This window comes from Pristis pectinata, chromosome 17 (assembly GCF_009764475.1).
Source record: "Pristis pectinata isolate sPriPec2 chromosome 17, sPriPec2.1.pri, whole genome shotgun sequence".
Lineage (NCBI taxonomy): Eukaryota > Metazoa > Chordata > Chondrichthyes > Rhinopristiformes > Pristidae > Pristis > Pristis pectinata.
In genome coordinates this window covers 16988164-17011347 of record NC_067421.1, presented here as the reverse complement: position 1 = coordinate 17011347, position 23184 = coordinate 16988164, and the positions used below count along the sequence as shown (strand labels likewise).

Genomic DNA, 23184 nt, shown 5'->3' with positions numbered 1-23184 from the left:
CAGCACCAATCCCTGCAGTACACCACTGGTCACAGACCTCCAATCAGAAAGGCACCCTTCCACCACCACCCTTTGCTTCCTATCACCAAGACAAGTTTGGATCCAATGAGCCAGCTCGTGTTGATTCTCAAGTGCCTTAACCTTCTGGACCAGCCAACCACATGCGTCCTTGTTAAATGCTGCACTAAAGTTCATATCGACATCTTTCTCATTCCTGTCTTCATCAACCTTCTTAGTTCCCTCCTCAAAAAACTCAATTAACAGCTCATTGCAAAGCATAAAACCTTCAGCAGAGTGGCATTCCCTCTGCAATGGACTGGAGTGGCAAACCAAAATGTTGTCCTTAAATTTCTGTTATGGGACATGAATGTATGATCTTGCAGGTAGGTGTACTATCGCCGAGCTGAGACTGACACCAACACACAACGATTGTATTTCCAAAAAGTCGAGACGTCGATTGAAAACCACAGGAGTCAGAAAGTGGGAGACACAAGAGGCTGCAAATGGGCACTTTTCACTCTCTTTGCTGGAAGGGGGCGCTGTGGCCGACCGGCTGTCAATCAATCAGCTGGGCTGGATCACGTGGCGATGCTCAGCTGGTTATGGGGAGGGTTCAGTGCTGTTGACTTGCAGTGTGTTTGCAGCAGCGTCCTCCAGTGTAGCCCGTTCCAGGACTTTCCGTGCGCAGCTGACCTGTGATTAAATTATACTTTTTAAAGTATAGAAACCTTCCCACATGGAGTGGGTGGAGCGCAAAGGGGAAGATTTTAAACTGGCCCGAAACCGAAACATAAAGTAGATTCACTCTTTACCATCTGCCTGAGGACGCAGCCCGACAGCTGAATGTTTTTATTGATGGACGAATATATCGCATGCGGCTCAGGTCAGTGAACACTGGAGGGACAAGCCTGTAGAAAGCACACTCTGCACGTAGCGGAGTTGCGCATTACGTTATGCTGGGATTGTTGCAAAGTTTAAACGTACAAGCCTTTTTTAAAATGTATAAATTGTCGAGCTGTGTTGTCGTTATTAATTGGGTTGGAAAAAGCAGTTGCGCCCTGGGAAATGTTAACAGCTGTAGGTGCTTCACCTGAAAAGGGGTAGAGTCTAAATGCTTGCGAAACGATCGGGGAAGTGATATACGAAACCCATTCCGAAGCCTTAAACTGGACAACGTCACAGTGTTTATTGATTCTTTCCTCTTGGCTCCCTCCTGAAAAATTAAGCAGTATTTAAAACTAGTGCTAGCCTGAACCTAACTGGTTTCATTCCATCTTATAATTAGCGTTTTGTTTAATTAACTGGGTATTTGGACCAGGAAAAGAAAGCTGGTTAACTGCCAACATTTTCTGCTGATGAATAAGAATTGTTACTCCAATGATGTAGCTTCCAAATCCAAATTGTTTCAAATGGATCACGTTTTGATGCAAAAATAAATGACTGTCTTCAATGTAATTTAGTGGGGTTGGACTCAGGTGGAACTCTGTGATACGTTGTTCCTGGATTATCCTCCCTTGTTCAATTTATGGATTATGTGAAGGTAACAGATTAATTTTACAAAACAAGAGAAACAATCGGATTTTTTTGGGTTCTAATCAGTTACTAATCCAGTTAAGAGTTTGTTATAAAAAGAGAAGAAATGAGCTAGATGATAATTCTGCCAGATGTTACAATTTTTATATTAGGAACATTAGAAAAATGGAGCTGGAATCAGCCACTCTGCCCCTCCTAACCTGCCTTGATGTATAATATGATCATGTCTGATGTGCCCCAGGCCTCCTCTCTTCTGTTCCAGTTCCCCATAGCCCTCGATTCCCTGATCTATCAAAATGTTTTTCTACTTCCTCTTTAAATATCCCCAATGATCTAGCATCCCAACGCTCTGGGGGGTAGAGAACACCAGATATTCATTCCTTTCTGTGAATAGTAAAAGACAAAAAAAACAGTAAGGTATGAAGCCATAATTTTCTTGCCCCGCTGTCAAAATACTATATTTCAGCCACTATTGACATTGTAATTAGCAGTTTGTTTCAGGAGGTTAGTTCGATCATTTTTGTTTTGGATGGGTTGGGATACAAATTTTGTAAGCTCCTTAAATATTTTAATGTGGCTCTGCCTGTAAGAGGAAAATGAGTATGGAGATCTCTGTAGTCGCCTTGGGGTAACAGGAGTAATGCTCATTGTTGGACAGTGTAGAAAGTGTTATCTTTGCATCCCACTTACCTGCAGGTATGTGTGAGCTTTTGATATACTGGATGGTTTGAAATGGAAATAATTTTGCTCCCCAGTGTTAAGTTTATACCTTTTGATATGTTTCTTTTAAAGAAACGATGAATTACTATAGAGAAAGGAATTGTGATAGGATAGTTCCTAATCAGAGAGGCCTCAGCCGCAATTTAATATAGAAATAATGTTTTGGAGAATGAGAGATCTGTGTGTCACTTTGTGACAAGCTATTGACATGAGTAGTTTCATTTTTTGTTGGAATTTTTTAAAATTGGTCGCAGGATAAATGTGACCCAAATGTGATTTTGATTTTAAACTAAACTCATTCCCGTGAGAGCAGGAAATGATTTGTGTTTCACAATTCACTTGTAATGATTCAACAGGCATGGGGAACTCATTACAAGTGGGTAGCACTGGTAGCCTTTGTTTCCCTGCTTATCACCCTCCAGAAGCTGTCTCCACCTGCACCCTCTTCTTTCTCCCCTCCCACCCGCTCCACTTGCCCTTCTTCTTCTTTCACCCATCATCCACCTGCCTCTGACTCCCAACTTGACCCCTCCCCTCTCCTACCTGGCTCGACCTGCCTGTCATCCTTCACTCCTCCTCAGTCCACGAATCGCCTTGGGCTCCTGCTTCACCACTCCCACTCTCCATACTGGCCCTCTCCACTCTCCGCTCTCAGCCCTGTTACAGGGCTTCGACCTGAAACGTAGACAGTTCCTTCACCCCCCCCCCCCCCCCCACACTTTTTTTTATTAAATCAAAAATTTGTTAATTTTTTTTTAAATGGAAACACTTGGCATAATTACATTATATTTCAGTTTTATATGATGGATTCGTTTAAACGCTAAAGATGTAAAAGTGGGGAAGGACTTGATATCCTCTTACTATTTAAATTCTGCCTGAAAAGTTAGTGTGATGGTGCTGCTTGTTATGGATCAATTCATGAAGGAAAATGTTTGGTATGCAATATAATTTTTTTTACAGAAGCTGGGTCTCTTTTGGTTGCAAAGCTCGTACCCAACCGATCTCGTGAATTAGATTGCAAATCTGGCTGTGAAACTTGGGGTGTGGCATTTTCACCTGATGGCTTGTACTTTGCATGGTCACAAGGACACAATATCGTAAAATTGATTCCTTGGCCACTTGAAAGCTGCAAAATGTAAGTTTTCAAATTCAGTCTTTAAGGAATCAAACAAAGCTTTGGTTATTGATTATTATTCTTCATGTTTATTCCAGAGTTTTTTTTTGTTGTGATGCTTTCATAATTAAAGTATGCAAAGTTGTTGTACTGAAAGCTTAGTTGCTCTCCATGATGGAGTTCGCTACCTTCTCCTTTGTTCCGAGAAACAAGTAGATTATGACAGAAAGTTTAATCTTGCACACGTCAATCCACCAATAAATAGGCCTGGGAATAAAGTTGGGCACAATGCAATTTAAAAAGAATGAAAACTGCCTATGAGAAAACACCTTGAAGTTAATCAATACCATTTTTGCTAATATTTGTAGTTGCCTTTACTGGAGCAAAGCTGTACTTGAGAACAAAATTGCCCTTCATAATTGTCAAAGCATAACTTGGCCATATGATGTACCATCGGAAGAACTGTAAGCAAGGTCTTCATGATTAAATGTAACTGCTAGCTCTATCAAAATAAAAATCACCTGATTGTTAGAGGTGTTAATTTTGGCCTGAATTTTAAGGTTTGCTAGCATTTGTTACAGCAACAGTAAGTTTTTATAACGTTAAACAACTTATTAGATTCTCTTTGACAGCCCATTGGTACTTGCTTAAGATCACATGGTTTGAGATATGTCTAGGATTGATATAAGTAAATGAAAGGCATGTTCCCTTGACAATGGGCCCAAAAATCTATCTCGGAACAATACTGCGTGAATCGTGACAGAATGGGGATTATGCTTTGCAGGTGGAAAAAAAATGCCAGGGTCCTTGGGAGACTGAACGTCTGCAAATTGTTTGATGACTTCAATGTTGTGCATCTTAGGTGCCCTTTTGTGGAAGGGTGAGAGGGACTCAATATTGCATTACTACTTGCCTCCTAAGAGATGACCTGATTCAGTCCCTCTTTTTTTATATATATGTTTAAGGTAATGTGTGTATTTAACACTGACCAACAGTAGCATGCTGGTATCCAATAGGTAGACCAGAGAATATTCCAACAGACACCATGCTATTTAGTGCATGCTACAGGAAAATGGATGTCAATACTACTTCAAAGAGCAATATCTTTGGATGAAGATGCAATATTACTGGGTCACACCCGGACTTCGCGAGGAACTCTGTAGCCTGTTTCACTACCTCACATTCACAAGGACATCTCTCAAATGAAGTCATAACCAATTTCAGTTTAAACAAAAATATTCTCAATAGTAGCAAAATGCATTGATATTGATCAAAAATCTACTTAATTATCCTTAAATTAATCTAGCTGATGAGACCCTTGGTATTGCAGCCAAGATTTTGTTGTTCTTGATAAATGGGCTGGGGGATTGTGATTACAATTAATCTGAATGTGTTTAATGGAATGTAGGTAGTAGATCATCTTTGAGTTTTCAACTACTATAGTGATTGCAGCTATCCAGCCAGCTCAAACAGCCCTGTTCGTTAACTAGACACATTAACAAAGATCTGTATCATATGTGGATGGCACTGATTGAAGCTGGCCTGCACCAGGAGATGCAGGAGAATTACTGTGGTTTATAAAGTGGCAGGTGTGAAACCTTGTTTAAACATTGCAAGACTATACTCGGCAACCACATGCTGGTCATTTTAACCTTTGGTGGGAAAGCCTTTAGAAACAATAAATTGGTGGGGGTGGGTTGATAGAGGAAATTAAGTCACTTGCAGAAGTTTGAGTTATAAAGGGGAGCTAACAAGGAGTTAAAAGCAAACCTGACAGCGTTTTTGGTGTGGCAACATGGAAAGTTGATTGAAGGAATGCAGAAATTGTTTGATGAAGTTGCGCATAAAAGATTGGTTACCTAGAGTTAAGGGTCTGGAGCAGCATTGATAAGGACAGAGAGCAGAGACATGGTAAGTGGTTGTTTTGCAGTCTGCGGAAGATGGTTGCTGGCATTCCCCAGGGCTCAATGCGAGGACACCTGTTTTTGTTGGTGACTTGAATATGGATGCATCGGTCATAATTGTCCAATTCCAGTCAGTACACTTCGGGAAAGATGAGAAGGACCTTGAGAGAGTACGGGGGAAAAAATAACTAAAATTATTCCAGGGATGAGGAACTGTGGATGATGTTCTGCCTCCCTAGCTCAGTGGTAATTAATATAAACATCTGTATTTTTTTAACCATTCTGTAACATCTCATTATACCAGCTTTATCATCTTTACCAGTCTTTTTTTTTCCCCTGAGATAGCCTTCCTTGTAGAGTGATTCAATGGTGATTGTCATCCTCTGCCATCTAGTGCAAGCGGGCATTAGTCATTGCTACTTTACATGGAGAACATCGCAGTGGGTCATGAGCTGTCCTCGCATGACAAACACAGTCCCAGTGAGCAGGAACACTGGCTGATTTTTATTTTCCTAGCTATAAGTTTGGGATGCCTTGACCAAATGTTGCACATTTACCACCTCAGTTGAGATGGTAATCTAGCTACAGACAAATGTGAACCTAGGACCTGTCTAGAAAGATGTCCCAACTGGTCAGTGTCTTGGCCAATTTAACCACTGAATTTCTGAGGTTCTACAGTGTTTTAGGATGGAAATGTCATTGTCGGCCTGCTAACAACTGCATTACTAGTTTACCATCAGAGTGGCAAGAATATGGAACTTGCTACTACTCGTCGTAGTTAAGTTGAATAGAATACATGTATTTAAGGGGAACTTGATAAAGATAATGGAGAGGATGTGTAGGTTTATCAAGTTGGTTCAATGAGGAAAGTCGGACTGGCTGGTCTGGCCTGTTTCCATGCTGTATCTTACGTAAATAATGTTAAGTGTACATAGAATTATCAGGAAAATAACTACAATTAAAATGATTGGATTCTTCCATGATCATGAGGGAAACCACCTTTTAAACCTGCCACAGGTTGTTTTTCTAATATGTTGCATAAAGTAGCTTGCTTGGTCCTTCAAAATGAAGTCTGGATTAGCTGCTGATCTAGTGCAAGCAGCTTTGTGTTTGCACAGACAGAAGTTTTTAATCCTAAAATGGTCAGCATATCTTCAGTGAATTCTTAATCAGCATTTTTCTTTTGTCTTCACAGAAGCCGTAAAAGTGCAAATCGTTTAAAATCGGATGGAAAAGCAAAAAGCCAGTGTGGAGAAAAGATAATCGATTGCGGTCAAAATGTGTGGGGGTTAGCAATTGGAGCACCCTCTTCTAAGAACACATGTCAGTTGTCAGCGAACCAAAGCAAGCGCATGTCTCGGGTCTCGGGAATGATCCTCGCCACAGGCCTCTCCAATGGAGAAATCAAACTGTGGGAAGTGCCTACTGGTAAAATGTCTTGAGGTATCCTGTTATGTTGGCAATGGTGTCATTGTGGTGATAGTGTACTTCCCACCCAGAGGAACTGCAGCCTTTAAACAAATTGTAGGGAAAACATCTTATTTTTCCTCTCTCCTCAAAACACTAACCTCACTGTGGTTATAGATTCAATGGTGCAAATCCCTCTCGGAGTTTTATTTAATCAAATGTAATAATTGGCTGTGGAATGATGGCAGAGAGTATATTTTTGGGGGATTCACAGTTAAGCCTGATCTGATCTTTATCCACTAGTGTGCTTCAAACAAGTTTTTTTTTAATGATCTTGTGGAATATGAAATTGTGTACTTTCCTTTGCTAACCCAAAGACACTAAAATTAATTATAGTGCTCGAAGGATTGTCCTGATAGGGGTCATCAAACTTTGTAGAAGCTGCAGTTTTCCTGCCTGGCAGAGGAGCTTATTGATAAACATTCAGCTGTATGGAGAGCCGGGAACACATTTGAATATCAGCACTGAGTCATTTTGTATGTTTCTCCTATGTAATTCCAGGTTTCAATTTATTTCTATATAACAATCAATAACTTTGGCTTGATACAAAACCCTGTCACTCTGAAATATGGTTATGAAGGAGCTAATTATGGGAGGGGTGGCCAGCAATACTAGGCTGCCATTTCTTGTTTCCTGCTTTGGTCATTGCTTGTCTGGTCTAGGATGGGTAAGGAAGCTGCAAGTTGATGAAATTTCCTTGGGAGCCACTTATTGATAGTTTGCTCAAGTTATGTCATTGGCTTTATATGCAACACCAGAGGTAAAATCTAGAAATGTAATTCTCAACTGGAGTGCTTTCCTTTTAAAAGGAATTACTTTGAAGCCACTCCCGTGTTTACAATCACTCCACTACAGCAAAATTGCTCCTTTTTCCATTTACCCTTCCCTTAAATTCACTGGGGTAGGGTTTCTGCTGGGAGGAGCACTTGGGAAATTGTGTTGGTCAGGCATAAACTTTTACGAGAGCTCATTTGCGTTATTAAAACATTACCACAATCCGCAACAAATAGGCAGCATATTTGAACATGCATTTTAAAATGGGCAGGGCGTGGTATTTATTACATCATGTATTTGACTGGTTTCAATGAAACCAGCTGAATATTGGTTCATCAACAAAAGTAAACTTTTTATTAAGGATGCCCAATTCTGTCTGTGAGCAACCTAATTTATGGTCACTCAATGCTTTTCTTTTTACAATATGGAATACTGAACAAATTAATTTGTTTGGTGTTCTCAGTAATTATGGCAAAGAAAGCTTATTGCTATTTCTGTGAAACACTGTGCAGGAGAACTTGCAGAGTTGTACAGCACAGAAACAGGCCCTTCAGCCCACTACATCCATGCCAACCTTTTTGCCCATCAATACTAATCCCATTTGCCCACATTAGATTGATGTTTTTCTAGGTCTTGCCTATTTAAGTGCCCACCTGAATCTCCCTTAAATGTATTCCACCACTTCCAGATTATCAGTCAGTTTATTAAAAAATTAAAAACTTCCCCTCAAATCCCCTTTAAAACACCTTCTTCCTCTCACCTTAAATCTATGCCCTCTTATTTTTGATACCCCTACCGTGGGGGGAAGAAAGATTCTGTCTACCTACCCTACCTATGCCTCTTATGATTTTATATAACTCTTAGATCACCTCTTGGCCTCCTTCACTCCAGGGAAAACAAACCCAGCCTATCTATTCTCTCACCACTTAGACTTAATCCCCCAAAGTTCTTCCATGCTGGTCTGTGTACTCATTGTCATTTTGTCCATTTTTATGCTGTGGAAGGTGAATTGACCAGATCACTTGCACTGTTTGGAAAATAGTTGTATCAAGTGATTTTCGAATATGGAGTCTATAGTATTGGAGAGCAACTGTGTGTGTTGTCCTTCAGTTTACAGCAGCATAGATTTTTAAACAAAAAATCATGAATTTTCCTGGTTAAAGTGATTAGAGATTGGTACCCCTTTATATAGGGGGGATAAATTCAAAGCATTTGTGAGTAACATTTTTTTTACAAGTTGTTATTTACTGATGCTTATGATGGGAGCCATTTGATTAGAATGCAATTGGCTTGTGAGGGTGTTATGTTAATTGTGGTGAATACATTCAATGAGCTCTGAAAATTTACACCTGTCGTGTAGTGCTACCTCCTGTAAGCCATGGGGTCATCAGGAAAGATCCTCTAATGCAAGCAATAGATCAGTAGCTACTTGAAAGGTTCTGAATCTCAACCAGAAAAGTGGCCTGCCTCTGAATGCTAATGGTGGCACATGCTCTCAGTCTGAGATTTTTGGCATGCAGGTACACTTCCTAAACCACAGGCTGCCCTGGGAAGCTTGTATGCCACAGATGACCTATTAATTGTTGAGTGTTAGCTTGCAGAGTGTATCAGTTATTTTATTATTCTATTGGTATCTGACCATTTATTGCCCATCGCTGTTGGCCTTGAGAAAGTGATGGTGAGCCAGCACATTGAAACATTGATAGGCATGGAGATCCAGAATTCAGATGCAGTGAATTGGTGGTGGTCAAGACAATGTGCGATGTTGAGGGGACCTGCAGCTGGTGGTGATCCCATGTGTCTGCCGCTCTCGTCCTTCTTGGTGGTAGTTTGGAGGGTGACACAGAAGCCCGAGTGAGCACTCCCCAATGACTCAGCAGCCTCTTTGGTAACTCCATGGCCACTCCTCAAAACTAGGAATATCACTGGTTTTTATTGTGCAAGCAGAATGGAGAGGAGATGCCGTTGCATCATGAACCATGAGATGCAAATTTGTCTTTAAATGTTTAATCTTTAATCGTACAAATGGTCCCCTTTGACAACCAGGCATGTTTGTGCATGCAACTGTGTTCCTTCAACGTTGGTTCTTTCTGCTTTGAATTCAGAAATAAGTTTGGTTCCTTTTCATTAGAGTCATTAACGTGCGATTCAAGTTCAGTAATGACCATTGTAAAGTGAAGCATATAGGAATATACTGATGATGGAACTTGGATGTAATTGAGAAATGCAAGATCCAGTGTGTAATGGGTGGAAGCTAACATGTTGGGGCAGGACCAGAGTAAAATTGTATTTGAGTAACTTTATTTCTGAACAATTGGCTAGAGCATGTTACAAGTGATCTATTTTACTTCACTTTTAAAAGACCTAAAGTTATTTCTTGGAGAGTTTCACACCCAATAGTTGCTGAGGTAACTGATCTTTGGCTGAAAAGGGGATGCAGTTTTGAAAGTACAGAGGTATTGTACCATTGGTGGGACCATATCTGGAGAGCTGTGGATAGTTTTTGGTCTCCTAACTTGAGGGATAATCCTGCTGTGTTGGTATTTCAAAGAAGGTTCATTAAGTTGATCCCTGGGGTGAAAGGTTGACATCACAAAGTTGAACAGGTTGAATCAGAACTTGCAGGAGTTTAAAAGTATAAAGGGTAATCTTAATGAAATGCATGATATTCTTGGGGGTGTTAATAAGATAGATCCTGAGAGGATGCCTTCCCCTTGTAAAACAATCTAGAATTGGGTGCAGAATTTTGAAGTAAAAGGGTACTCAATTAAGATGGAGATGAGAAAGAATTGCTCCTTTAAGGGCTGTGAACCTTGGGAATACTTTAGGTGTGGAGACTGAATCAATGTACATGGTAAAGGTTGAGATGGACTGACTTTTGGCTTGTAAGGCAATTGAGAGCATGAAGAAATGGGCAGGAATGTAAAGATGAGGACAGCCATGATCTTATTGAATGGCAGAACCTTTGACAACCATGCTGACAAATGACTTGCTCTGGCTTTTTCTTATGCTCTTGTATAAAATACTATAGATAGAGGGGAAAATCATCCAATGATCATTGTCATTGCTATGTGTTACTTCTCAAGCATGTATTGGATTGACCTTGTCCACTGCAATTGAGTATTTTGCAGGCCCAGACATTAAATGTCTGGGGAAACTAACCTCCTGGAAGCTCTCTGCAGAACACAGACCCAGCAAATGTTCTGTGCACTGATGTGTGATGGAAAAGATCTTATTTTCATATTGTGTTTTATCTATTTCTGTTGCAGCACATCTACTCTTCAATTTAAAAGGACATCAGGCTGTGGTGAGGTGTTTTGCTTTTATCTCCAACAAAAACTTCATGCTGGTTTCTGCATCACGAGACACAACTTTGCGTGTGTGGGACCTACAACAGGATGGTAAATGAAAGTCTTTTCCATTTTTTTTCATTTAATACTTTCATTATAAGGTTGAAGTATTAACAGGTTGTTTATTCCTAAGCCTTTAGGAAAACTATTGATTTAAAAATTATTTTCTCCAAACAAAGCAGATAAAATGTGGAATTAAATTCCAACAGGACTGTTTCAGATTGGATAATTTCTTCAGTAGTTATTTAGTTCTTTAAATAACTTCTCCAGGAGAGCAAGAATTCAGGTTACATGGAACATTACAGTGCAGTACAGGCCCTTCAGCCTACAATGTTGTGCTGATATTTTGTCCTGCTCTAATATCTATCTAACCCTTCCTTCACACACAGCCGTCCATTTTTGTGTCATTCGTGTGGCTATCTAAGAATTTCTTAAATGTCCCTAATGTATCTGCCTCCACCAGCTCTGCCAGCAGTGCGTTCCACACACCCACCACTTTTTTTTTAAAAAGAGAACTTGCCTCTGACATTCGCGCCCTCTCCCCTCCCCCCCCCCCCCCCCCCCCCCCCCCCCCCAATACCTACCTCCACTCACCTTAAAATTATGCCCCCTCGTGTTAGCCATTTTCACCCTGGGGAAAAAGTGTCTGACTGTCCACTCGATCTATGCCTCTTGTGCACCACTATCAAGTCAGCTCTCAGCTTCCTTCTCTCCAAAGAGAAACCCTAACTCACTCAACCTATCCTCATAAGACATGTGCTCCAATCCAGGCAGCATCCTGGTAAAGCTCCTCTGCACACACTCTAAAGTTTCCACATCCTTCCTATAATGAGCTGACCAGAAATTTGAGTAAAGGGTCAATTGGCATATTCATCAATGATAATTTATGGAGAAAGGAAGGAGAGGAAGATTTCTCCCTTCATTCTGAATAGCATTCATAAACACAGCAGTCAGGGGTGAAAGTGACTTAAGTTTCATATTGGTAAAGGTGTATCACTGAGACTGCTGATTTGACCTGCTTGTACTGATTGAATTGGCCACTTTCTTACCGGTACAATGTATCAGTTTCTGTAATCTGACAGTTGTGTAAAATTACTAAATGCTCAATTAAATTGAATACAGTGGCAGGTGGGAATTCAGGAGTTTTTCATTGGCTTCCCCCTTAAATTATCATTTATGCAGCACTTTGCCAATGCAGTTTCAGTGAGTGAGGTGTTGCCCATGGTGAGTTGTACATAATCTGCAGAAAGCAGGGATTAATGAAGCACGTGATCATTACATGATGCTCAGAAAATTGTCCAGCACACAAGGCCCCTCTTCCCCCTTCACACCTTTGTTAGCAGTTTTGAAAGTGCTGTACAGCTACGAACATAAACAGAAGCGAGAATAACTCATCTGGCCGCTCATGCTCTGCCATTCGATAAGATAATGGCTGATCCTCCTCGGCACCATTTTCTGCACTAACCTCTGTCTTTGGGGTAAACCATTTCCCTTAACATCCAAAATGTATCCTTCTCTGTATTGACTCGATGGCTGAGCATCAACAGCCCACTTGGGTAACAAATTCAAGATCCACAACTGTTTGGGGTGAAAAAGTTTCTTCTTGTATCAGTTCTAAATGACTGACCCTTTATTTTGAGGTACTGATCACTTGTTCCAGACATCTAACTGGGGAAAATAACATGCCTGCATTACCTTATTAATTCCTGTAAGTACTTTGTATGTTTTAATGAGATCGCCTGATTCTTGTAATATTTGGAGAGTATAGGCATTGATCTCTCCTTGTAGGCCAACAACCCCATATTAAGAGTCAATCTGGTGAATCCCTGTCACGTTGTCATTCCTTGGGTGGAGAGACTAGACCAATATAACAGTCTTCCAAGCATAGTCTCACCAGGGTCCTATATAATTGCATTGCCCTTCCCCCATTATTTTTTAACTTGTTACCTTCAGTTTGTTTATTCTGTCCAGAGACCTGTCTGAGAGTGGAAGCAGTTTCTCTTTATTAATTCTTTGAAAACATTTCTGATTTTGAACACACACTCAACAAATCTCCTCCGAACTGTCTTCGCTGCAAGGGGAACAACCCAAACTTCTCCAATTGCCAAGTAACTAAAGTCCCATATTTCTGGTTGTTCTGGTAAATCTTCTCTGCATCTTGTCGATGGCTTTTGTCTAGTTCCAAGAATGTGGTGCCTAATACTTTTCCTGACACCTACTCCATTCCGTTGCTATATACTTGGTCCCTTTTTTATCTTAATTATGGTTGGTATTCTTAACTTGTCCTACCACCTGCAAAGATTTGTGTAGGTACACATTCATACCTCCAGGTTTTCTTGTTTCTTTATCCTCTTTAACATTGTATTGTTTAGTTGGTTGGTTACCTTGGTTTCCCTCCTTTTCTGCCAAAATTTACTCCTGCCCATTTCACTGGCCTGACTTTGCCTTGCTGCAGTCTGTAATCCCACTTATTGTTTAGTACTTTTCTGAGTATCATATCAAATGCATACTTGGAAACAAGGCATAAATTTCAAAGTTCAAACATTAATAGATCTCAAAGAGCACTGTCCTAATACCAACACCTGAGGGACGACACCATTGCATGCTGCACTCCAATTTGAAAAGAAGTTCACTACAAGTCTCTGCCCCTTAACTAATTTTGCATCCATGCTGCTTCTGTCCATGTAATTCATCAGGCTTAATAGGTGGTGCTTTGCTGTACTTTTTTTTTTGAAAAGTCCTTGTATACAATATTAACTGTACTACTTTCATAAATCTATTCCCACAGATTGTTTGCCCCATTGTTCATTTGTCATATTTCCTTGCAGCAGGGAATGCCATTTAGCCCTTCAAGTCTATGCCAGCCCTCTGAGCACTCCCAATAGTCATACAGCATGGAAACTGGCCATTTGGCCCAACTCATCCATGCTAACCAAGATGCCCATCTAAACTAGTCCCATATCCCTCTAAACATTTCCTATCCAAATGTCTTTTAAATGCCTCAACCACTTCCATATACTCAGCACCTTCGGTGGGAAAAAGTTTACCCTCAGGTCCTTTTAAATCTTTTCCCCACTTACCTTAAACCTTTGCCCTCTAGTTCTTGATTCCCTTTTCCTGGGGGGGGGGGGGGGGGGGGGGGGGAAGAAAAACTGTCTGCATTCACCCTGTCTGTGCCCCTCTTGATTTTATACACCTCTATAAAGTCGTCCCTCAGTCTCCCACACTCCAAGGAATAAAATCTTAGCCTGTTCAACCTTTCCCTAGAACCCAGGCCCTTGTCCTGACAACGTTCTCGTAAAATTTCTTTGTGCTCTTTCCAGCTTAACGACTTCTTTCCCATAACAGGGTAACCAAAACTATATACGATACTCCAGTCCTATTCTCCCTCGTTCATTTCCTCATAACCTATTCTCTCTCATGTGGCCATCAACTTGCTCTCAGTCTCCTGCCACCCACCTACTCTAAAGGGCAATTTACAATTGCCAATCAAACTACCAGCACACCTTTGAGATGTGAGAGGAATACTGAGCACTAGTATGAAACCCATGCCATCACAGAAAATGTGTAAACTCCACATATGGCAGTCGAGGTTGGGATTAAACCTGGGTGATTGGAGCTGTGAAACAACAGGTCTAATTGCTGCTGTCGCATACTGTGTAGCAGACATATTAACCCTCTAACATCTGGTGAGACAATGAATGGAAGTTAAGTTAATACCTTCTAAATATCTAATACCTCCAAATATCAGGTGTGGGTGTATGGTAAGACAAGGCATCCTAGCAGAGTAGGAGAGGAAATCAAGGAAGAATTTATTTTGGGTCACCATCAGTCATCTGTTGGGGGCAGGATCATAAGTAACACAAGCAGCAAGTATGGTAGAGGAGAGAGGTGGTGGATGTAAATTTAAAATATCCTTTATGAGCATTAATTCGTACTAAAAATAATGTAGCAACAAAATTTGCCACCACTTTAGGCTATCGTAGGATACTGTTTTGTTGGTAATTTGAGTTAACAACTGAGGATCCTTGTTTTTCTTTTGTAGTACTTATTATCTAAAGAAAGCTGCTTTCATTTTAGAAAGAGTTAATATTTTAGTTAGCTGGAGGATTTTATAGCATCCCAAAAATGCATGAGTCATTTAGGCTGGTAACTTGAGGACTTGCTCCTATGATTAAGAAATTAGAGATGCAGTTATTCTATAGATGTTATCTGTCCATTGGAATTCGTGGAACTCTCCATGACAGGAAATGGTTCTTAAATTGGGTGTTTCCCTGTTGGCTCTATGCTGCTTGTAGAAATATTTAACTCATTCACAATTGTGATGTCCAGTACAAAGTGAGGATTATTTTAGTGTGACAAGATTCTGTATTTTCTTTCTATTCTACCACAGGTAAACTACTACGTATATTAGATGGCCACAGACAATGGGTCTATTGTTGTGCTATCTCCCCTGACTCGAGTAAGCTTTGCTCTGTGGGAGGAGGAAAGACTGTAAGTTTCCAATTTTTAAGCAGTAAAAGCCAGCTAGTACGAGGCTTTGAGAGATTTTTTTTAGGATTTGGTTTGGCCTGATGCTTAAGAAAATTGCGTATTATTTGTTGGCAATTGCTTTATTGTGATGCTTTCATACTTGCTTATCCTTGAGGCATAATTGCAAATCAAGATCGTTATTCACACTTCATAGTTAAAAATCAAATTAGCCTGCTATTTGTGACTGTTCAACCAAGAACCATATCTTCCTGTGACCAATGGATTATTTTGCTTCTGCTTTCCTTGTTAATCAAAACACATGTCCCAGCATAAGGTTCACCAAGATTAACCCACTGGGAGTTTTGGGGTGTATTCAATTTATTTTTTTTGGTATCCATTCCTTAATTTCCATTTATCTTTCTGTTCTTTTGTCTTTCTTTCCATTTTTCTCTTCCTGCCCTACCTAATGGCCAAGATGTCTGTAGCTTGTAGACAATTAGAATTGGGAAATAGTGAATGTGATGACTTGACTGCATTGTGTTCCCTTGCTAGAAAGGCTGGCAGCCTCCTGGGAATTGATACAAACTCCAAATTGCAGATTTGACATCAGAACCAATATTTATGTTTACTTGGTTTCACTTTAAGATCATGTTCTGATTTCAGTGACTAGTTACATTTATACTGTGTGCACTGTGCCTTCAAGATCTAGTTTGCTATTCTGTGTATTAAGACTCTCCTCAACCTTCTATTTGACCAAGCTTTTGGTTTGACTTAGTACCACCTCCTGTTTGATTATTCCTCTGAAGCACCACAGGACACCCTTCATTTCCTGCTGTTGTATTAGGTACTGCAAGCTTTGGGCAGACAATGCCTCTGTATCAATTGGAAAGCAACTTGCACACTGACTTGAAACCCAACATAGTGTTTTTGTATTGCCTTGGCTCCAAAATTGTGCCATCTCTTTACTAGAGAAGTCGTATCTGGATGTAGTTACAGTACATTTAGCACATTTATTACACCTACATGAGAAAGGAGGCATAGTAGACGCTGAGTTTATTCCAGTGTCTAGACAAACCAACGGGGGGGAAAAAGGAGGTATGAATGTTTATATTTACAAACTAGATTTTCTCAGCCCTGACAAAGACAGGGGGTTGGTCCTTGAGTTGCTAGCCTAATGTAAACTTGGAAAATCCTAATTACAGTATTAACACAAACTTTTATATTGTGTGTTGGTTAACTAACTCTGTACAAATTCTGCATTGGGATTGGCAGTTGTTTTAGATAGGGTATAGTGGATAATTTTTGCTACATTGCAATTGCAGGTCCTTTTGTGGAGCACAACTTCATATACAATCCTTCAGAAATTAGAAGGACATACTGGCGATGTAGTTTCGTGTGAATTTTCCCCTGATGGAGCATTATTAGCTACTGCATCATATGACACGCACGTAATTGTGTGGGATCCGCACACTGGAGAAAGCCTGATGAAGCTGAGGTAAAGGAGTATCTGTTTAAAATCTTATGGCCAAATCATTTTTGTTGCTTCATACCTTGCACAAAAGATGGTTGTACTTGTTGGTCTAACGTTCAAGCCCCAGGACATCACTGCAGGTGTTCCTCGGGGCAATGCCATGATAAAATTCTCTCCATTTGCAGCTCCAACAAGTGTCGTGAAGCTTGACACCATCAAGGTCAAAGCAACTTGCTTGATTGAGACACCATCCACCGCCTTAAGTATCCTTCCCTCCTCCACTAACAAAGTGGCTGTAGTATGTATCATCTGCAAACTGCGTTGTATTCACATAGCTGGGCCACTCCAGTAGAAACTCCCAGACCCATGACCTCTACCACCAAGGAGGGCAGAAGCCACATTACCAATTACAGGATCCCCTCCAAGCTGCACACTACCCAGATTTGGAATTGTATCATTGGTCACTGAGTCTAAATCCTGGAGCTCCCAACCAAACAGCACTGTGGGAGTACCTTCTCCAGAAGGACCACAGTAGTTCAGGAAGGCAGCTTAGCACCACTTCTTGAGGGCCTTTAAGGATGGGCAGTTAATGTTGTCCTTGCCAGCAATGCCCAGATCCTGAAAAATGAATAAATAAAATCTTAGCATCTTGTTATACCTACAGTAAATGAATTTGAAATACCCAGGATGTCAAGCAGCATTGCTGGGGAGGGCAACAATTTTCAGGTTAATGACATACAATTCTCCAGATAGGGTAGTCTAAAACTGGAGGGCATAAATTTAAGATGAGAGGGGAAAGATTTAAAGGAGACCAGAGGGGCAAGTTTTTCACACAGAAGGTGATGGGTATGTGGAAGGAGCTGCCAGAGGAAGCTGCAGAGAATGGGTACAATTCAGTGTTTAAAATACATTAAGACAGGTATATGGATAGGAAAGGTTTAGAGTGATATTAGGTAAATGGGACTAGCTCAGGTTAGACAACCTGGTCAGCATGAACAAGTTGGACCAAAGGCCCTGTTTTTGTGCAGTATGGACTAAATAACTGTCTTCTCTATCACAAATTTTCTGATTCCATGATTTTTAAATGGAACAGGGAGATGATGACAAAGAACATATACAAAGCAATGGGAAGTGCTGAGTGATCAGCTGATATTACTGTGTCACAGCAAGATTTCCAGCAAGAGTTGCAGTAAAGCCAAATGCACTTAATCAGCAAACAGGCAAATGGTAATAAAATGCTGGAATTAGCATGGCTGCATCTGATGAAGCAACTGAGTTGATGTATTAGGTCAAAACAAAGCAAATATTTAAGTCACCATAAAAATAGAACTTGTGACCAAATCTATGGTAAGGATTCCTGATAGAAGCAGGGTGATTACTTCAGCAAGATGCAGTGAGAGGTTAATTACAAAATCATTCCTAGCCATCTGCAGCAATGTGTTTCCCAGAGAATTCTGATAATTTCCACTCTTGCCAGGAATAGCAGTATCACTATACACATGGGGATAAAGAGAAGAAAGTAAGATGATTGGGTGGAGAGAATTTATTAAATAGGCTGGTGCAAGACAAAAGGAGCTGTTGAGATAAACATGGAAACAATTGATGGGTGAAAATAGGGTGTGTTAAGTTACAAAATGCTAACAAAAGTGGGAGATCTAAGAATACGTTGAATCATATTCTTCATATCACCAGCAAGATTATGATTTATTGACCGTCCGTAATTACCCTTGAAGGGCAGATGAGTCTGTGCTACGGAATTGTTCACATTGGAAGTTCCAGGATATTAAACCTACTAATTAAAAAAAAGTTTTGATTTATTTTAAAACAGTGAGACTTGGAAGAGGGGAACTTGCAGGCACCCATGGTGTTCCCATGCACCTATTGCCCTTGTCTTTCAAGGTGGTAGAGATTTGTGGCAGGTTCCACTGACGAATCTTTTGGAGTGTATATTTTAGATGGCACGTACTGCAGCCAAGGCACACTGATTGTGAACATTTAGGGTGGTGGGTGGGTTGCTAATGGAGCTGGCGGTTTGTGTTGGATGTTGAACTTGTGTGTTGCTGGAACTGCATTCATTCAGGCGAATGTAGGGTTCTCTCTCATTCCTGGCTTGTGACTTGTAAAGGCTTTGCGGAGAAAGGCAAGTCACTCAGAATAATCCACTTGTAATCAGATACTTTTTCTCTGTGGCTGGTCTGGTTTGTATCTGGTCATTGGTGTTCCCCCCCCAGCATGTTTCTGGTGAGATATTTGGCAATGGCAGTGCTGTTGTTGAGCACAGGGAAATGATCATTGCCTGGCACTTACATGGTGCTAATATTACTTGCTAGTCAGCCCACACATGAACATTGTGCCCAAAAGCAGCAACACCTCAACAGACTACTTCATTAACTGATGAACTGTGAATGGAACTGAATATTGTGCAATGATCAGTGAACATCCCTGCATCTGAACCACTGATAAAGCAACTGAAGACACCAAGGCACATGGACAATGCCTTAGGGAAATCCTTTGTCCTGAAGCAAAAATAATTCGCCTCCCAAAACCACAACTTTTTCATTCCCGAGGCATGATTTTTTCCATACTGATTTCTAACATTAGTCTAGTACATTTGTCAAAATGCTGCAGTGATACTAAAGGCAGTCACTCCTAAACTGGCTCCAGAATTCATGGTTTAGTTGGAACACAAACTTGAACATCTTTGACATCCTATTAGTATATACCAATTGCTCATGCTATGGATAAAAGTAGGTGTCCTGTACATTGCAGAATTTAACTGTTGCAACAAAACATTTAACCCCTCTAATTCACAATAATCACTTTGTAGCGGCTGCTACCGTGATGTGAAAGCAAGACACTAGTCGGTGGGCTGCAGAACATAAACTGATTTATTTTCCCACCTTGTGTGGGCCTTTTAAGAGGAACGGTTCCCGCCCACTGAAAACGGAAATGACGTATGCGCTACGTCATCGAACTCTTCCCGCGTGCAGGTTCTCCCCGTCTCTCGGGGAAGACGAAGGCCCAACGCCATCTTGGGCCTCGCCGCTCCGACGCGCGACCCGACTGCTGAGCTGGTTCGCTTGCTCGGACGGTGAGTCGCTACAACTTGTTATTATTTTAGGCAGAGTATCCATTTTGTAGTCACTGTCCAGTTACAAATGGGATTTGTAGTTCTATCAGAGGACAATTTTGGCATGGCAAAATAAAGAATTTTTCTCCTGGATCTGAGGGGGAGAAAAATTATTTGTGTATCAGTTAACCATGTTCCTCAAAAACAATTTTTTTATGAACCAGATTAAACTATTAATGTAAAAATGCTATTTTGCAGACATTGTTCCCCAATTGCTGCTGCTGTGGATATCCATGGTGGTTTCAGTACTGGCTTTGTACGAGCGGTCTCCTTTTCCCAGGAGGGTCTAAGTCTTACCTCGGTGGCTGATGATGGGTGAGATGCTTATTCCTTTTTAAAAATGTTAGCATTGAGAACTTTTCCAGTAAGCTTTTTTAAGCTGCAAGTTTCAAATAGGAACATACTCCCTGGTCAGTTGTGCAGGGAGGCCACCTATTCCTCTCCCAGTAAATATAAGTGATACTCTTCTGTTTATGTGATTAGATTTGTAATCTGTTTTTAAACTAGAGGATTTAAGTTATTCAGTTTATTGCTCTAGCTGTTCTTGGATAAAAGACTGTTCATTATTTTAGTCACAATCTGAAGATTATAATTTTGTATTTTTGTTTAGGTTGCTGAGAATTTGGTCCTTGGAGTTACAAAGGCCAGTAACAGTTGCTCCTCTGGTCAATGGGTTGTGTTGTACATTCTCTCCACATGGTGGTGTATTGGCTACAGGGTAAGGATGCTTTGTGGTTTAATTCTTCTGTATAATGTTAGTATACATGCTGGACTTGCATGCTTGATTCACATTATGTAGACAAAATCTTAGCTGTCACTCTTGGGAAGCATTGATTTGAGATGACTGCATTCTTCCTACCATCATTTAATGGTCATTTGTCTATGACACAATTCTAGTGTGCCCAATGATAATAAATAATATTGCAGAGTTTAGTTCTCATTGTATTTGTGCAAACTAGTTTGTGACCTACACTCTTTCTTTTAACCATTTCAGGACACGAGATGGGCATGTTAAATTCTGGACTATGTCTAGGATCCTGCCAACTCTACAACACATTTGTCGCAATGCTCTGCGCCACGTGATGTCAACCCAGCAGGTTATGCTCCTACAAGTGCCAAAAAAGATAAAGGAGTTTTTAGTTTATAAGACCTTTTAGTTTACACCTGTGAGGTGTAAACATCTTGGGAGGAAAAGTGAACTGACAATTAGCTGTATTTTTTTTTAAACCAAGATTTAGATGTGCATATTATTAAAATTCTCTACAGCTATATTACAATATTACTGTCATCAAAAGACCCTTTTTATATAATTAAAATTGCTTTGCATTCAATTAAAAATTGAGTCCTGTTCAAGAATCCCTTTGCCTCCACAGATGCTGCTTGAGCTGCTGAGTTCCTTCAGCAGTTTGTTTTTTCACTCCAGATTCCAGCATCCACAGTCTCGAATATTTTTGTCTACCTTTTTGGAACTTTCTTTATTTTGAACAGACACAACCTATCGAACTTATTTATTACAATGCCACTACATGTAGACTTGTGTTTTCAGTGAATACATGGTTTGTCTAGAGAAACAAATCCAAGAATTTTTCTATTCTTTTGGCTCCACATTGATGCAAAATACTACTTCCTCTCTAGCCCCTTCCCCCAAAACAGTTGATTAAGTCATGATTAGAAATCAAGTTAAATAAAAACAAGTGCTGGAAACATTCCAGCAGGCCAAGGTCGTATGTGTGGAAACCAGTTAACATTGCATCCAGAACAAATCCTAGTTAAATTATTTCATTCCTTACTTTATGGCTATTCATTAAATGTATTGAAGACCCTGAAAAATAATTCTGAATTTATTTTCTGACTTGTTTATAGCTTCTCCTGTAAGCAGTTTAAAGCAATAATCTGGTTTACTTTTTTGTCATGATTGGAATCACTTTGCAACTGCTGACTGTAACCACTTAATTTTAAAGCTTTTCCTATAATTCGTTAATGTTCCTTCATTTGTTTACATTTGTTTTTAATTTTACTTTTTCTCTTTAGATCAGTACTTTGCTCTGGAATCAGGTGTATTAGTATCAAAGTTAATACAGTACTTTTGATAGCCACAAGATTCATTTTACAAAGTACATACCTTTAGAAAAGGATTGTTTCATCTTTAGAACTTAATTTTTAATAGAATGTCAGGCTTCACGTACGTACAATTTTACAATGCTAGAATTTTGCAGTAGAAGCTGTTTCGACTCTACACCTGTGTTTGTCTGCTGCCTTGTTCTGCACTTCCATTGTTTTCCACATATGCTGGTAGAACTGAAAGTGACAAATCTATAAATGTAGACTAAACACTGAAGGGAAAAAATAGGGAAATGTTTTTTTTAAGAACTTTGCTTGTTTTGCCAATCAATGATACTAAAACTTGGGGTGGGTTTATATCCTATTTTTATCAATAGCTTTACAGGTATGGCTATAATGCACTTTGTTACAGAATTGAAGTGTCACAGTTTGGGATACAATCATTCACGATCATAGTCTTGCTGCACTAAAATGTCCTATGTTTTCAATGTGATTTAACATAATTGTCTTTGCTGAAGAGGCTTTGAAACTTTCTTTACAAACCTATTTAAAATTTAATAATTTTGTACATTGAGCTCAAAGGGAAAAAATTTATGCTTTGAATGCTTTATGTTGCCCATTCTAGGTTAAGCAGTAGATTTTTGCTCAACTTCCTCCACAAACATTGCCCATCTTTGCCATGATTTCCTCTAGTCTCTGCCTTGAATGATCTCTGCAATTCACTTTCCAAAACAAAGGCTTGCATCCTCAACCATGCAAAGAATTTTATTCATCCTTGCCAATTGACTCTTGTCCCAGGCTTCCAATCAATCCATTGTTTTACTGCACACCACTAGGGCAGATTAATCAATTCCTCCTCCTTGAGTAAACATTATGCTCTGAATAATCCTTCTGCCCATTACCATTTCACTGTTCTTGGAAATTTAACAGTTCTTTGGGCTCCTGTCTTGCTTCTCCACAACAGTGGGGGGGGGAAATCTAAAGACTATGCTGTACACTAGATTTTGTTCAATTTATTGGAACAGTTTGTGTTTTTGTCTAATTCCATGGAATTATCACCTTGTTGTTTCATGTATGCGATCTTAACTAGTGAAATAAAATCTGTGTGGAAGCAGTGTCGGATTTTGAGTTGGAATTGTGGGGGCACAAGTTCTAACTCCAGCAGTTTATGAAACAATACTGCATTT

General features: G+C 40.0%; 1 protein-coding gene across 2 annotated transcripts; it reads left to right on the top strand.

The window, feature by feature from the left end:
- The first annotated feature begins 558 nt into the window (after positions 1–558).
- Positions 559–23108, top strand: wsb2 (WD repeat and SOCS box containing 2). Of its 2 annotated transcripts, XM_052032352.1 has the most exons (9): positions 559–883; positions 3214–3388; positions 6467–6699; positions 10782–10913; positions 15256–15356; positions 16658–16830; positions 20135–20251; positions 20547–20654; positions 20931–23108. In XM_052032352.1, the coding sequence occupies exons 1-9, from the start codon at positions 844–846 to the stop codon at positions 21091–21093; spliced, it is 1242 nt and encodes a 413-aa protein (XP_051888312.1). In that variant the 5' UTR covers positions 559–843; the 3' UTR covers positions 21094–23108. The 2 variants fall into 2 exon arrangements, with proteins under 2 accessions (XP_051888312.1, XP_051888313.1); XM_052032353.1 differs by lacking the exon at positions 3214–3388 and having other exon boundaries at positions 628–883; positions 20931–23062.
- Positions 23109–23184: the final 76 nt, after the last annotated feature.